Source organism: Indicator indicator, chromosome 6 (genome assembly GCF_027791375.1).
Source record: "Indicator indicator isolate 239-I01 chromosome 6, UM_Iind_1.1, whole genome shotgun sequence".
NCBI classification, from domain to species: Eukaryota; Metazoa; Chordata; class Aves; order Piciformes; family Indicatoridae; genus Indicator; species Indicator indicator.
Window position 1 is genome coordinate 41,995,267 of NC_072015.1, and position 16,806 is coordinate 42,012,072.

The 16,806-nt window shown below is 42.2% G+C and overlaps 1 protein-coding gene across 2 annotated transcripts in view; it reads right to left on the reverse strand.

The window, feature by feature from the left end:
* FHOD3 (formin homology 2 domain containing 3) overlaps window positions 1-16,017 on the reverse strand; it is a 398,084-nt gene extending 382,067 nt beyond the window's left edge. For both annotated transcript variants that reach the window (XM_054381537.1, XM_054381535.1), the window contains exon 1: window positions 15,853-16,017. In XM_054381537.1, coding sequence (XP_054237512.1) covers window positions 15,853-16,017 — 165 coding nt within the window. The remainder of the gene's footprint in view (window positions 1-15,852) is intronic.
* Between the last annotated feature and the right edge of the window lie 789 nt (window positions 16,018-16,806).

Sequence of the window (16,806 nt, forward strand, 5' to 3'; positions counted from 1 at the left end):
CTCTGAGTTTTGGTAACGTTGTTTGCTTGCAAACCTAATACAATATTTTAAAATGCACAAATTCCATGCAAGGCCTGTAGCAGTTGCTGGCTGGCTGTTATACAAACCTGAATTGTTTCCTGACAAAACACCCATTCTAGCATCAAGCAGGGTAGCAGAAAAAGCAGAACAATCAAATTCAATAGACAAGTACAAACTAGAAGCTGTTTAGTTTTATATTATGAAGATGTAATCATTTGGGAGCACACTAGCAAGAAGGTAACACATAGAATTATGTATAAGCACAAGGAAAAGCAGGGCAAAGGAAGCATATCAGCTGTGCTCAAAAGGCACTCCGTGCTCAGTAATCAATTATTTATTATCTACAATGATTGAAAGAAGCACCTTGGTTTTGGATAATAAAACTGTCAGTGTAATTTACATAAGGATAGTGTTACTACAGACACTTACTGCTTAAGCTTCTGCTTCACTATAAAGAACTCTTGGAAAAATAATATTCAGGAGTCTGGCCAAGTTGCATGGTAAGGTTATACTCATGGCCCACTAGTCCAATGTAGGCATTTCAGATGACTCAAACTTCCAAGAAAAATATCTCCTTTGACCCATATCCAGAAGATCTCTGTGGTGATAGCTAAGTAACTATAAAAATGGTTTCTAAGTCCAAGTCCATCTATCACCATATTGTAGAGACACAGGAAAATACCAAAATCAATTACTGTAAGATCTGGTCTGGAGTCAGAGTATTAGCCAGCACTGTGTCATCAAAAGCATGGAGAAAATATCCTTACTTCTGATAATCATCCAGTTACAAACTGGTAGGCAAGATTAAAATTTTCTATGCAATGAGAGCACCTTACACATCAAGAAAGTCTCTCACTACATATGCCAGAATGGTGTGTTCCCTCAACAAGTATTTTTGCAAGCAAAACACCTCCCATCATTCATTGTCTCTGCTGTCTCCCAAAAACTCTGAGTAGCTCAAAAGATCTTGTTCCCAAATCAAATATTTAATATTAAAGTGGTATTTGCATTTAGGTTCCCATTTCTATATTCCTTCTTCATTTCCTTCCAGTTACTTAAATTGCTACAAGAAACACATATACTGTGTTGTCCCCAGTTCTGCTGCGAGGGAAGACCAAGGAAGACAGGCAGCTGAACCAGTTAATGGGTATTCAGTACCATCCTGACCTCAAGCCTGCTGTATAAGGAAACAGCTCATTTTCACTTACAGAAAGGAAGCCTTATTTTCACTTACAGAAGCGTAAAGAATTTAAAGACAGAAAAATAATCCTCCTGCCCCCAAATAATAAATTACAAGAGCAAATACAAATCTATTTTCTCCTGGACAAGAGCAAAGCAAGGTGACAATAAAAACTTGCTCGTTGGCTTAGCACTTTGGTTTGTTTCATTCTGCTTTTGGAGACTATGCAGAGGGCACAATGTAACAGCCCAAGGAGAACTGCATAAACAATCTGTTACCTCTGAAATCTGCCAGCAGCAACACTGGTATTTAACTTCACACAATTTTGCCTTTGATAGACATTCTGCTGAAGAGTTTCTCCTGGAACCCCAGGTGTTCTTCAAACAGAAGATCTTCACTCAGTAACTTCAACAAATTTTAAGTCAGATTTATGTTACCCAGTGCAAGCGTGTCCACAGCTAACAGTAGGTTTCCCAACTGTAACTAGGGAATATATGCATAAGTACACAAGGCTTCCAATCTTAGGTTGTAAAACACAGTTTAAATGTCATTTCATTACTAGCTTACCTTTTTGATAGCACTGCAGTTTATGGCAATACCCTTTACATAGGCAGCCCTCCAGAAATTGCTTCCAAGAATCAAGAAGTTACCAAGTACTATTTTCCAGGTTTTAAATAAACGCTTTTATTGAAAAACTACAGCCTCTCTCTCCAGGCTAGTTTTCTTCCACTGTTGTCTATGGCAGAAGAAAGGTGCAGGCCCCAGTTACGTGGGACAGTTGTACCACAAAATATCAGTTGCCATGGTTTCATCCATAAGTGACAAAGAAGTTGTCTTCAACAACCAAAATCTGTTTCCTAGAGGAGGTTGACTTGGTGACCCACAAACCATCATCACTAGTAAAATGAGCTTGTCCCTCCTGCTAGAGTGCAGGCTACAATATTAAAAAACAGGAAGGGGAAGAATGAGAACACAAACATTGCTTTACTACACAAGTCTTTGAAATTGCCTAATCACTTCAACTTGTTTGTGTAAACATTCTGTGACTGGGGAGTTCCACTCACCTCTATTTCTCTGTAACAAACCAAAATACAGACACTAATTACCTTCAATACTGTCTGATTAAGTAAACAGGCTTTTCCATTTCCATTAGTAGCTCATAAAGACAGACACTAACACCAGCATCACCCAGGTCATTGCCCAGTGGTGGCAGCTTTACAATAAAGCTAAAATAGGTTCCATTGCAACTGCAAATATGAGTCAAATTCCCTGGTGGCAGACAGGTGCAAGGTTACACAAGGATGCTGTTACAGGCTACTGTAACATCCATACCAAATCACTCATATACTTCCCCAAGGAGCTCATTACAATTTCTCACAAGAAATCCTATCAAATTTAACAGATACACCTGAAAATAAACAGAGGTTTCAGTTTGCTAGAACAGATTCTCCCCACTGACAAAGTACAGTCTGCAAGAGAAGTAACTCAAATCACAGAAATTACGAGTTGGCACGTGGAAATACAGCATTGCCAAGTCACTCGCTTTGAACTGCCAAACAGCCAGCCTGTTAGAAAGGAACATGAAGGCAAAACTTCAGTATCGACCTGCCATGACTCACCTATAGAATACACTTCAGTCTCCCCTTATTTAGAAGAAATGGACAAATAAACAAGATGAGAAAACAGTGTTTTGATTGCATTTCCATATACACACAAGCATCTAAGAAAGTAATCTTTTTACAGTAGCTTATTTTCCTTTTCCTGATTTTACCATCTAAAGACAGAGATTCAATGCCTTGGCAGTGTGTGGCACATGCCAGTTGCTTCAGAGGAATTCACTGAGGAAAAAGGGATTTTCATTTCAATATTTCTTCAAACTGTATTTTACAAGTTGGTGATTAATTATCTCAGAGATTTATTGATTATATTTCAAGAAATGTAATTTGGTGGATGAGGAATGTGAGATCACAATTTTAATCAGTCTCCCTAGAATCGTCTTAAAATAACACTAGCTGATGGCTACTCATGAGATAGGAAGCTGCATGTATCTTTCTGAAATATTTACTGGAATATTAGTGAACAAACCATAACAACATAAAAGGAAGTAAGCATAGCTCAACTGACACTTCACTGAACAAATATTTCTAATCTTTTTGTCCCTAAAATCACATCCAGATGCACTGATTTCCATATGCTGCTACCAGTGGCTATTCCACAGAAGCAACATCAACCCAAAGAACAGTTTTAGGGCAAGAGCATTCCTTCAGCAGCCTACCAGAGCTATCAAAGAATTTAATGCGGTAGGTCATACTAGCCACCTTCATCAAGTTAAGAAAATATTTCATTCAAGATAAAATCCTAGAGGTTGCTGGACAGCATCCTGCCTATTGCCTCTGTCAACTTTTAATTATGTTAGATTACCAACAAACTGCCAAAGCAGAGAACAACTGAGGAGCATACAGCACGTCTGAGCGAAGCCTATTTTTAGCTTGCAATTCAATCCCACTCTTACAAGAGCTAGGATTAAAGCCCAAGACAGCCATGCTGCTGCACGTAGGCCAATGCAATTACACGTTGAAACCCACTGAGAGAACATGCTGGTAAACTGGAGTGAGTGTTGGGAGGAGCAGCACGAGACAGACAGCTGCTCTGTGCTGGTGGATGTCTTCATGGGCAAACCGTACACCTGCACCTCACCAGTCACAGAGCTCACAAAGGAAAGCACTACAGCAAATGACATTTTTATTCCAATTCTTTTCAATATGGCCTAGCACTTATGAAAGACAGAGTTTTAGCAAACTTGGAAATCAATATCCTTCTATCTTCATTGGCAGTTTTTCAGATGACTTAGCTTTTTCAAGGCTAGAGCAGCCTACTTCAATTCTGCCCTGGAAATACCCCTGAGGAAACAACTCAGTCCTCAGCACCCTGCGTGTTCCTGAACTTCTGTGCTGAGGTAGCACTTATGGGACCAGTTTTGAAACAGCATTTGCAAGGATGCTTTTAAATACCTGTCTTTTGTAACACTTAAAAACAAGAAAGTATTTTAAAATTTCCTTTTTCTTTCAAACCAGGAAATTTTTATACATTCAAATGTTACCTCTTATTTAAAAACATTAAGCTCTTGCTGTCTTTTAATATTCAGGAGTCACATTTTCAGGCTTTTCCCCTGCAACTAAACAGACTTTTATTTTTAATAAAGTAAAACCACTAATCTTTCCGTGTAACAGACAGCTTCAGACTTAGGACCTAAGAGGACCTATAGAACTTTGTTTTGAGTCTATCACAACCAAACAAACCAACCAAACAAGTTGTGATCACAGCATGATTACTTGTCGTCTAAGAGATAACTAATTATACTGGTGGCCAGTGTCAGTGTCTTTCATCTACAGAAAGACATGTCAAGCAGGAGAGGACTCTGGTAACTCAAGAAGGTTAATGTTACTCAGAATTTTAAAATAAAGTCAACAAGGAGAATACAGGGAAACATAGGTCAGCCTGCTTGATTCCCCCAGGGCAAGATGGTACCTGCGAGACTCCATCTGGGGGAGTCTGGAGTAGTGTCCAGCCCGGGAGCCCCCAACACAGGAAAGACATGGAACTGCTAGAGCAGGTCCAGAAGAGGGCCACAAAGATGATCAGAGGGGTAGAGCAACTCTGCTACGAAGACAGGCTGAGGAAGTTGGGTTGTTCAGCCCAGAGAAGAGAAGGCTCCAAGGAGACCTTATAGCAGCTTTACAGTATTTGAAGGGGGTTTGCAGGATAGCTGGAGACTTTTTATAAAGGCATATAGTGAGTGGACAAGTGCTAATGGCTTCAGACTGGAAAGTTAGATTTCAATAAGATTTTAGGAAGAAATTCCTCACCATTAGAGTGGAAAGGCACAGGAATGTGTTGGCAAGAGAAGCTGTGGAGACTCCAACTCTGGAATTGTTCAAAGAAAGGTTGAATGGGGCCTTGAGCAACCTGGTCTAGTAGGAAGTGTCCCTGGCTGGAGGGTTGGATGATTTTTAAGGTCCTTTCCAACCAACACCATTCTATGAAATGATCTATCGAGTGGTAATACCTTTCATATGCTAAAACTGGAGCCAAACACTAATCAATTACGTGAAGAACAACTTCTGAATACTAGCCTAAGGACCTTTGCATAGATGGATGAAGATTAGATGCTTCCTACAGATGCCCTGATGGGAGAGAGAAAGAGAAAGAGAAAGACTACAAGGAACACATATACATTCTGAAGACTTTAAATTCAATGCATATATAAATTAGGGCACATTTAACTAGCTAAAAAGGAGTAGCTGCATCTTGAGGTAATTATCTTCATTATCACAAGCTTCCACATTTCCAATTGACTACATGTGGTTGTTTCTCCAAAGTGCTGATCTTCAGCAAGTGAAATAAAAGCCCCAGAAAACCTGAATTCTGAGAATCTGAATAGTAAGTTCAGAAATTCAAAGACAGGGCATACCCTAAGCTTATCATGAGTTCACATTTGTAACTGGGGTGGCATTTTTCATCAACATTTCAAAACAAAGCAAAAATGTTAATTGAGAAGATCAGAATTCTAAAAGTTTAATGAGGTAGTATCTAAACTGAAAAGCACAGCCTGAATCTCAGAAGCTATATTTACTTTCTAAAAGATCAGAATTTTCTTTCACCACTTCCCCCACAATATTCAGCTTCACCAGAAAAATGGCTCATTACTACAAAAAGCTTAACTCCAGTAACACACAGGTGAAGCAGAATAACACTCAGTAAAAACACTATACAGTAACTGAAACAAAACTGCAGGTAAGTTAACTCTTTTAATTAAGCAAAAAAACCCAAAAAAACAGCAATTGAACTCAGCTTCTAAATAGAAAATGGTATCACCTACAAGGCAAATATAACAAATTTAAATACAGTCTACATTACTTTAAGCTCACTTCTGCTCAAAAATGTGTAAAGGGGACAAAACCAAACAAAAACAACGAGGAGTATTACAGTATAAAAGGAAGGGCTGCATAAGACAGGAATGCAGTTCTTGGGTCACAGGCAGAGAACCAGAACAAAATATTCATAGTGAAATGCAAGTCCTTCAACTGTGACCAGAAATTATCATTGCAATACATTAATAATTTATAATATAACATAGGTTAAATCACTCATGTCTCTCTGAAACAAAATACACTGTTTTACTATCACCTTGCATTTCCACTTGTTAAGAATGCCCATCTACCTTACTTGTGGTCAGTGGAGAGTTAAAGGCCTTCTGCATCCGAAGGGAAGCTTGACTCAACTGGTGGCATGATGAAGAGTACTTGAAGGAATGATGAAAACAAGGAACAAATAAAGACTGAAAAGCACCAAGAGTGTAATTTGCCCTAGCAGTACCTCTTCTACCTCAGGCACACAGTTATGGTTTTTTTGTTTGGTTTTGTTTTGGTTTGTTGTTTTTGGTTTGGTTTTGGTTTGTTGTTTTTTTGTTTGTTTTTTTTTTTTTTTTCAAATGCCCATTTTTCAAATCACATTGCAGTTCTCTATAAATACACCTACAAGAATTAGATTAAATGTGCCTCAAGGAAAGGTTTCAAAATTCAGAAGGCACTAGCCTATGGACCAACACACTTTCATAACCAGACACGGGTTAAGTCCACAGCTCACCTCTGTTCCTTGGCACTCACCACTATTAGGCTTCTCAATCCCCACACCCTTTTGGAAGTGATAAGTTAAAAATAAATAAATAAAATCAACCAACTCAATCAACTCAAACCATGAAAAAAAAAATTTAATTCACTTACTTTTGACAGGCAATGGTCAGCCACAGAGGTTCTCACTGCCTGTGAGATAGGGCAGCACAAATAAACCTCACAGTTTCAGGAATCTCCCCTTTCTTCTAAGGATCACAGAAAATGGCACCATTGGTTGCTCATTCCCTCTTCTTCTCCAGCTGCTCAACACCATTAATTGCTCAGTCTCTGCAGAACTGCTATACCCCTCAGATGCAGCAATTAAGGATATCCACAGCTATCCTTAATTCTCTGCCCAGCAAATCTAGCAGGGTCTCCCCCACCAAAGACTCCAAGAACTCCCATATTTTTGCAAGCCAACTCCCTCACAATGCTAGAGGTAAAGGGAAAAAATAAAATAAGAAACTTTGTGCATGTGGAACCAATGGTCAGGGTCCAGGGACAGCTGCCGGTAATAAACAGAGGGTAGATATGTAGCTTTTTCAGTTTCTCCACTTCCCACAAAGTACCAAATGTTTCTGAGTACTAGAACTCTATTTATGTCTATCCCCACAGTTAGAGCAGAGTCATCACTGGTGATCTGGACAAAATTCAGAAATTCTGCTCCAACAGATACTACTTCACTAGCACATATGAGACTCCTGTTGGTGCCCCAACTGCATGCCCTGCTATTATGCTTTTTCCTTGCTGTAGAATAGCCTTATAGTAACAAAGAAAACAGACAGGACATGGTTCTTCACTAGCCTTACCTTTCACACGACCCTTGAATGAACAATCTAGCTGGCACAGCTATATGAGAGCTAGTTGCCTCCTCTGTAAGCCCTCAAATCGTGCCTGGTGATTCACAATAAACATGTTAAGCAGACTCATCAGAGAGAGGCCAGGAACTTCCTCTTCTCCATGCTGATAACAGAGCCATCACAAAAAGCTAGCCACAAAATCCTCCATCTGAAGCAGCTACTTTACCTCTGAACCCGTTACATGCAGCTGCAACGTGTATCTTCAATTCTAAAGAAAATACTTATTTGCTCAGTGTCACTTACACAAATTGAAAAGCTCATTAGCAAATCTGAATCTGATAACTTCACAGAATAGTGCTGAAATGTCTTGTATTTTCATTTTTAATTAATATCAAAGCTGCCTTCAATTACGTTTTTGACAGGTATAATCAAGAAGCAAGCACAGAAACCAAGATGAAGATACAACTTTGCTTACTAGGGAAATACAAGCTATATGTAAATGCATTTTAATCCAACTTAGTCATGCAAGTGAAAAATTGTGGTTTATTTGTACCAACAGAGCAACTGGATTAGCTGCACAAAGTACTAGCTATAGTTACTGTTTTGGGGTCTGACAGCCATAAAGCTTCAAATCATATACACCTCCACTATTGCACATAATCATGTCAACCTGACTTATCCTTTTATTACACCTTATTTATGCAGCTTTTCTTCATGTTCCTGATATTAAGACCTTGATAATGCATTTCTGTAATACATGTGTTAAGCTGATGTATGAGGAAAGTGAATTTTCAAGTCTCACTCATCTTTATTTCACTAGTTTCATGTGCCAGACAGTTGTGGATGTTTCTAGGTAGCTAGGCCCACTAGAGAGCTCACAGCTACTTTTGTCCCAACTTGTTCCTCTGCTAAATAGATGTAACATTCCTTGCTGTGTGCCTAATAACTGTAATACAATATAAAAATAATATTGATACAATGAAATCCAGGTGGTATGGAAAGTGATGAGAGAGGTGTAGTAGATGGAACTCTTCGAGCTGGTAATGAAGTCATATCTTAGAACAGGTGTACAACCTACTGAACGTGTATAGAATCATAGAACGTTAGAGGTTGGAAGGGACCTCCAGAGATCATCAGGTCCAACCCCTCTGCCAAAGCAGGATCACCAGGGTAGTCCACACAGGAATACATCCAGGTGGGTTTTGAAGGTCTCCAGAGAAGGAGACTCCACATCCTCTCTGGGCAGCCTGCTCCAGTGCTCTGTCACCCTCACTGTAAAGAAGTTTCTCCTCATGTTGAGGTGAAACCTTCTCTGTTCAAGTTTGTATAGCTCCAGACCACTTCAGGTCACCAAAAAACAAACACTTTTTGAAAGAGCAAAGGTGCTGGCCTGTCCTGGCTGAATTCCTGTCAGAGAAATGGCCTGTAAACCCCATTAGTGTTGTCATAGGTGACAATGAGCATCTTAGAGCCTGACTGCCTTGCACACAGTTGCATACGTATTGTAATACTCATCCTCATAACCAGTGAGGGAGATTAGGCAGAAAGAAACAAGACTCTCGTTTAGATCCCCGTTACTGGAAACAGGACAGCACTGCAAGGACTGAAAAGAGTGCTCTTTCAGCAAGTTTTTAAACCCTTTGTTCTTATTTGGCACAACATGGGAAGAAGAGATCGCAGCACAACAGGTTCCACGTCTTTGGCTGACCATTCCTCCACCAACACAGATACAAATTGAAGACATCTTTGCCTCTTGCTAACTGAAGCCATTAACCATTTTCATATCTGTTATGGGTTTAAGAACCACAGAGGTTCTTAAGTCCTCCAGAAGTGCCAGAGAGTACAAGGAGGTGGACACAAGAAAGTGTAATCTTTGGTATTTCGTTCCCATCATCCTGCACCCCCTACATAAACAGACAGTGCTGTCTGTTCTGCACCTTTCTCCCTCTTGCTCCCAGAGCACCAGGCTGTTATCTCTTTGGTATTTCAGGGGAGGTTCTTGCCCTTGAGCAGCCTGTCTAAATTTTGCTGCACAATTCTGGCCCAGGCCAGGGCTAAAGCAGGGAGGCAAGGGTGAGAAAGGGGGGAATTGAGGGCTGGGTTTTGGCCTGGATGGGGGGAAAGGGTTTGGAAGGTTTTGGCCTAGTGAGGTTTTTGAAAAGATCAGATGGAGAACTGGGCTGAGGCTGAATATGCATTTGTGTATGTTGTATTTTTGTATATATTTGTGAATAGTAATTTCCATTTGAATTTCCAATTCTGTGGAACATTTTTATTTAACTCCTTTGGGGGGATAAAATAACTTTCTGTCTATTCAAACCAAGACAATACCATTTTAGAAGAATTTGGAAGAAACTACAACTGGTTTTGAAAGAAAACATCAAACTTGGAAGTACAAGACTCAAGGTATAACAACAGCATCTTTGTTTTACTACAAACCTCCAGTAAACACATGGTGATACAAGTTTCCAGAGGCTGCATCTGATCAGTCTGTGATTTTTGCCCTTTGGTGGTATCCTGACAACTACCAGCATGCTCACTCCCTGCATTCTTGACACCGAACCCTACAGAGACTCTTGAGCTACAAGCAGCAAACCTCTGAGGCTTGAAAAAGAGAAGTTTCAAATGCAGGAATTAGTTCTCCGTATAAAGTCTGCTCCCCTGCTTTTACAATAAAGCTTTTGGGCCTAGATCAAACAACTTGAACTGAACTATAACATGTCAGAAGGACCTTGCAAGAACTTCAAAGACCTCTTATATTAAACTGAAGGAGATAAAGTCCAGCATTTGACAGTTACTTTGTATCTGCTATATGTGTATCTGTTCCTTAAAAGACCCACACCACAGAAGCCAGTAAGCTTCAGGAGACTGGGTAGCTTTTCACAGTGGTGCTTTTGGGCAGGGGGTTATGCTGCCCCAGAAGAATGTTTCACACAGGACTCTGATGCAGCTTGCGATTTCAAGGCAGAAGGCAGACCTGGGATCCTACCCTCTCTGCCTTCATAAATACTTCCCTGGAAAATTCAAGCACACATGACCACTACAGGATCAATCCCTTGAAGCACAGGATTTTGTCAGCTCCGGAAATACTTGGATAAACCCAGAACACTTTGGAAAGCTGCTGGAAGTAACCAATGTGCTAAACCTCCTCTTCTCTCAAAGGATGAGAAAAGGTTGATGTCCACCTGCTTCAGGGACAATATTCAAGTATTAGATATCTTGACAGCCCTCAACTTAAATATTCCCCTGACCTCAGCAGCAACATTGGCAGAAGATACAAGCCAATTTCCCCCTGACTATGGGCTCATTTTCTGTAGGGCAAAGATGATATTCCAGTTTCCATCTTCTGTTCTTCAGCTGCCATTGATAATGACCAACCAAAAAATGTTCTCTTCAGATAACAGCTGTTCTATTTACCTTCCATCAGGATCAGGACCCAAACCATACTCTCTGCTTCTGCCTAGCCTCTGTGAACCAAGGCATTTCTCAAGGGCCCTGTGATTCAGGATAAGGAGCCAGTTGGTAGGTTTTCTGCTCTCTGAAAACCTGAGGTTACTGCCAGGATATAGTCTGGCATCTAAGCTCCATGCTAGGACACAACCCAGTGGAACAGCCCCTGCTATCAGTTTACATCATACCATGCCCCAGAGTCACCCCTGGCTTTAATCTTGGAATAAATTACAGCAGCTGAAGACAGAAATCTGGAAGGTTCTTTATGAATGAAACTCCTGAATCCCTCTAGCGCTCATTGGATTTGTTTATACTACTGCTTTTTGAACAACACTGTTCTTAATTACAAATTCTTGGAAGAGATTTAAACACAGAATTTGCCTCCAGTTTTCTCAGAGGGAACAGGAGGTCACTTATAGCACTCTATCTCCCCTTTCCACTATGACCACCAGTACACCATAGGCGCTGTGAGATTTTTGTTTGTTTTCCCATTATTACACAAAGTATTTCAGTTCCATTACCTTGACAAATTAGATGTGTGATTTCCTGTATTACTGTAAACATGTATTTCTTACAGAGCTTCCCCAACACTGAACAATACTGTGGGATGTGAAAACACAACACAGCAACATACTCAGCCTGCTGTGATTATATGAATAAGTTACATGAGGAAGATCTCTAAGAAAAGCACACCACTTGACACTGGCCATGTATATATATCCACTCTGCTGAAGGACTCTGTGTCAGCAAGTCAGAAGTATCAAGTATCTCAAAGCAATTCAAAACCAACAAACCCAAAGTACCAAATTAGACTCAAAGTGCATGATTGGTGTTGGGCCTCAGCCGCAAATTTAGACTCACTTCTGAATTTTCCAGAGGTTCACAGAAATGGGCAAAAGGGACATCTGAATTCAGAATCCAGGCTATATCCAGTTCTCATTCATATAATGGACAGTAAGAGACACCTAAAATCCTCAGTAACAAAGCAGTAAAAGCCAAATTCAAAATGGCACTTCAGGCAACCTAATCAACTTAAGCAACCCAAATAAACTCTGCTTAGTTACTCTGCAAAGATTTGTAGATGTGGATGAAAATACCATAAAATAATTTGTCCTACTTCAATGCATTAGCAACTAAGATGATGTGTCATCATCTATCTCTGGGACACCTGAAACCATAGGAGATACCCAAGGCAAGTGTTCCTGATGACTCCCACAGGGTTCAGTTTGGTGCAGGAGCACAGGGCATGTCTGCCACACACACAAGGCAGAACTGAGCAGAACCCAGGGTACAGCAAACTGCTTGACCCAGAGATATGGCTGTAGGGAATAGCATGTGCAAAAAGGTCATGGGGAAAAGGGAAGAGGCACCTAACTGCAAGCAAAAATATTTCAGACACCTTTCTTCTCAGTTTTCCCTATAAACTGACTTAGGTGCTTCACCTCATCCAAATACTTTGTGGATTCAGGGTACTAAAGCTCATCCTAGCCAGTGTTCATGGAACTCAGCCACCTCACTTCACCGCGCTCCTCCACAGGATCTAAAAATATTGCTACCCAGAAGACACCTTATCGATCTAGACCTGCATCCAGACTCAGATATACTTATAGAATCATAGAATTGTTAGGGTTAGAAGGGACCCTAAGGATCATCCAGTTCCAACCCCCCTGCCATGGGCAGGGACATCTCACACTAGATAAGTGCTCAGAGCCACATCCAGCCTGGACTTAAAAACCTCCAGGGATGGGGCTTCTATCACCTACCTCCCTGGGCAACCTGTTCCAGTATAAGGAGAAGCAGTAGTAAAACCAGCATATGAAATCCAGTGTTGTGCTTTCAAAAAACAAGACTGAAGAAATGCTGCACATCACAGTCAAACTGTAACACTGTTGGTTGCAAAAAAGCTACTAATGACATACTGTGGCAGGTCAGAATGTCAAAGCGTTTTTCATCTGAGATTTAAATAGTTTTCTGAATAATTTGTTGTAACATTTTACTTACAATGACTTGCAACATGCAAGTTCTTTTATTAATGATAAAAATACCACCATCGCTACAAATTTCAGCTCAGCAATGGTAAAATGTGACACCCACTGAAGTAAGCTGGACTCTTGCTACTAACTTCATACTCTCGGGTACATCCCACAGCAGTACATCATCTTACACAATGTAAAAACTCACTGGTGATCTGAAGGCAGCAAGCTGGCACCTCTGTTCAGAGAATACTTAAGTGAATACTCACCCAAGTCAAAAGATGGTAATTTAAAGACTAATGAAAGAAAACTAGCATTGATCATTTGAACTTGCTGGCAAAAAAGCCAACATTTTGCAAGATTTGAGGAATGACTTAACAGCATTATTACATGTCTGAGCTACAACCTCCTCTATTTCAAGATATTTTGCTCTAGTCACCTCAAGATACTAAATGGATCATCAAACTATTAGCTCTCTAATTTTCAAAATAATTAATCAATCAAGCCTCAAATGTGTCAAAATGATCTGACACCTGAACTCCAACCTATGCTTTGCTTTGACAGCTGCATTCCTCTGAGATCAGAGTTTGTCCTGATCTCTGAGAAAAATGAAGCTAAATTCTTCTGAGTCAGCTAACGTGGTGATCTTCTAGACAGCAGTCTTCAGGAAAAGCTGCAGAAAGAATACCCCCACCTATGCAAAAGAAAATGTAATGCCTGTTCTTAAAAAGCCATATACAAACGTTGTTTCTACAAAATCACACATACAAAATGCAATGCCAAACAGAAAAGTTGCACTAGCTGCAAGCACACAGAAAGAACTAAGCTTGCAGTATAATTAAAGAAGGTAAACAACCTTTTTTTTTTTTTTTCTGTTCTTTGTGGAAGCTAAAAGAAGGTCAAGAGGCATAATTAAGGCACTCTAGAAACAGGCCTTGATTCTGCAAACACAAAGGTAACTGTAACTATGTAAGCATATTTCATTGAGTCTGCCTACATCGTTACAACCACAGAAACAAGATGTTTGCAAGAGTCAGACCCTCAGACTAACAAGTTGCTAAACTAGGACTTGCCTTTAGCTCTGTACCCACGTTTCAATAGCTGAGTTCACAGCACCTCTAGAGATTTAGGCAGTCTTTCTTCCTCCAAAGTCTTCGAGTCCAGTTTCCAAACATAATTAAACCTGTTAAACCACACACAGGAACACTGGGCAGAAGTTAAATATAGAGATGTGGTGGTGGATTTGGATTGACTCCTAAGACACTAAACTGTGGAGGTTTGATTAGTATTGGGCCATAAAAAAAATGCCAGCACAGTATTCAAAACAAAATACAACACAGTGGAATATCCTTAAAAATGAGATTGAATTAACTGTAAATCCAGATTTAAACTACTGGTTTTTTTACTTCATTAGGTGCTGGAATCCATCCTGCCCTTCTTTTAATTAGCTCTGACTTTAAAAAAAAAAAAAAAAAAAAAAAAGCCTCCATTGGAAACAATGGGACCAGTCTGAACTGAGGACGATTGAGCACATGAAAACAGCATTGACCCAGCACACCAAGAGCTTCCAAAGGTTTTGTGCATTAGGCAGAGCTCTGTTCGCTGGATGCTGTATCCTTGGCAACTATTATGCAAGAAACTGTTCTAAAAAGGCAAGACTTCTGTCTGCTCCAAAAGCTTTTATCTGAAATACTTTTAAGGGGGCTTAGAAATCCTTAAATCTAAGGGCATACACAGCCCTTTGTCATCTTCCCACAAGCTCCCAAGAGCAAGATATAATACAAGAAGTGATTTTAAGAGAGTGTTTTCCTGCCGCTTAATCAGACAGCGAATAAAAGGTTTACAGCTTTGACTTTTTCTGTAAAGAAAAAAGAAGTGGGCATTTTTCCTTTTTTACTTTGATGTACTCTGTAGAGATTGTGTGCAGATAAAATAATGAAAGGACATTACTATGTCAATCAATGGCATTGTTTTGAAAATTGAAAATTCAAAGATCATGCCCAGGTGCCTGACTTCAAGGGCAGAGCTACACATGCCAGCATACGTATTAGAAGAGGAATGCAAGAAAAGATAGGTAAAATTCGGCAAGGGTCGTGGCAGTTACACGCTGCAGGACTTTGCAAGACGAACGAGTAGTAGCAATTGTTTCAAGGGCAGCAGATACACTGCTATTTTTATCAGCCCTGGCTCTAACTGCCTAGCTCATTAAACCTGACCACAGCAGAACTCGGATCCTATCCGCGCGACCGTGCTCTTCGAAGCTCGGCTGTCCTCAACCAACATGTTAACCCTCAACGTCCCCAGACACTCAGACATGGCTAGCGAGGAGTAGGCATCTGATACCCAGCTAGGGCTTTGCTTTGATGGCGTTTTTTGTTTTGCGCCTTTTTCTTCTCCCAAGGAAAACATACAGCAGCTACAACTAAAGCAGATGCAGTGTCTGCTCTTGAAGGTATTTGAAAACAAGAGCAGCAGGGGAAGCCCCTCCGGCGTTCCCCCGGGCCTCCCCCCAGGATTTAGAAAATATTTATACTGCCGCGGCGAAAGATAGCGCCGCCGCGACTCACGAACCGAGCCGGCGGAGCAGCCCCTCTCCAGTCCCGGCACCCTCCCCGCGTAGCCCCACCGGGCTCAGAGCACGGCCTTCCGCCCAGCGGGGGCTGTGGGGGGGTGCTACCCGCCGCCTTTCGTTCCGCCGGGGTCCCGCGAGGAAGCCGCTGCCTCTCACACCCACCCCTCCCCCCCGCCCCCAGTACCTTCTGCGGGGCGCGGAGCAGCCGGTGCACTCCGGCCAGCTGGGTGGCGAGCGGGATGTCCTCCCGGAAGGTGTACAGCGGCGGGCGGGTGGGCTCGGGGAAGTTGGTGCTGTTGAAGGGGTCGGTGTCATCCAGTAGCTGCACCCTGCACACCAGCGTGGCCATGGCGCATCCATCCACTGTCGCAGCGTGGGTGCAGACGGCGGAGAGGGCACCACCAAGTCCTCGACACCGAGGCACTGCGTGCGTGCCAGCCGCCGGCGGGGAGCGGCACTTCTCTCCCGACCGTAGCCCCCCCGGCGCAGGTCTGACTAGCCGGCAGCCCCCCTGCTCCCCGAGCGAACGCCGGCTGCCTCACAGCCACCCCACTGCAGGAAGGCAGCCCATGGCCCCTTCCTCGCCGGGATCCACAAGTACAGGAGCGATTCAGGCCGAGAAAGGAGGCGGTGACGGAGCCGCGGAGCGCGGGCAATGCAGCAGCTCACCCATGCCCGTCCGCTACGCGCCGAGCGGGCAGCAGGACTGCCGCGGCCAGCACAGGCAGCGCAGCCGCGCCAGGCACAAGGCAGCCAGCGCCGCCTCACGGCTACCGGCGGCGCTGCCTCCAAGACGCCCAGGTGGTCTCCGTCTCCTCCTCTCGGCCTGAAGAGACCTCCGCACAGCGAGCGGAGGGGGGACACTCTGGGTGGAGATGACAGAGAAAGAGAGCGGGGCCGCTAGCCTCTCCCGCTGAGGCAAGGCAAGGGAAGGGAGTGGGAATTTCACGTATTCTCTAGACCCTTCACCAGCGAAGGGCTTAGACAACAAATCTTAATAGGAACAGCTGAGGGAACTGGGGCTGTTTAGTCTGAAGAAAAAAAGGCTGAGGGGAGACCTTATCGATCTCTACAACTACTTGAAGGGAGGTTGTTGAGAGGTGGGTGTTGATCCCTTCTCCGAAGTAACTTCTGACAG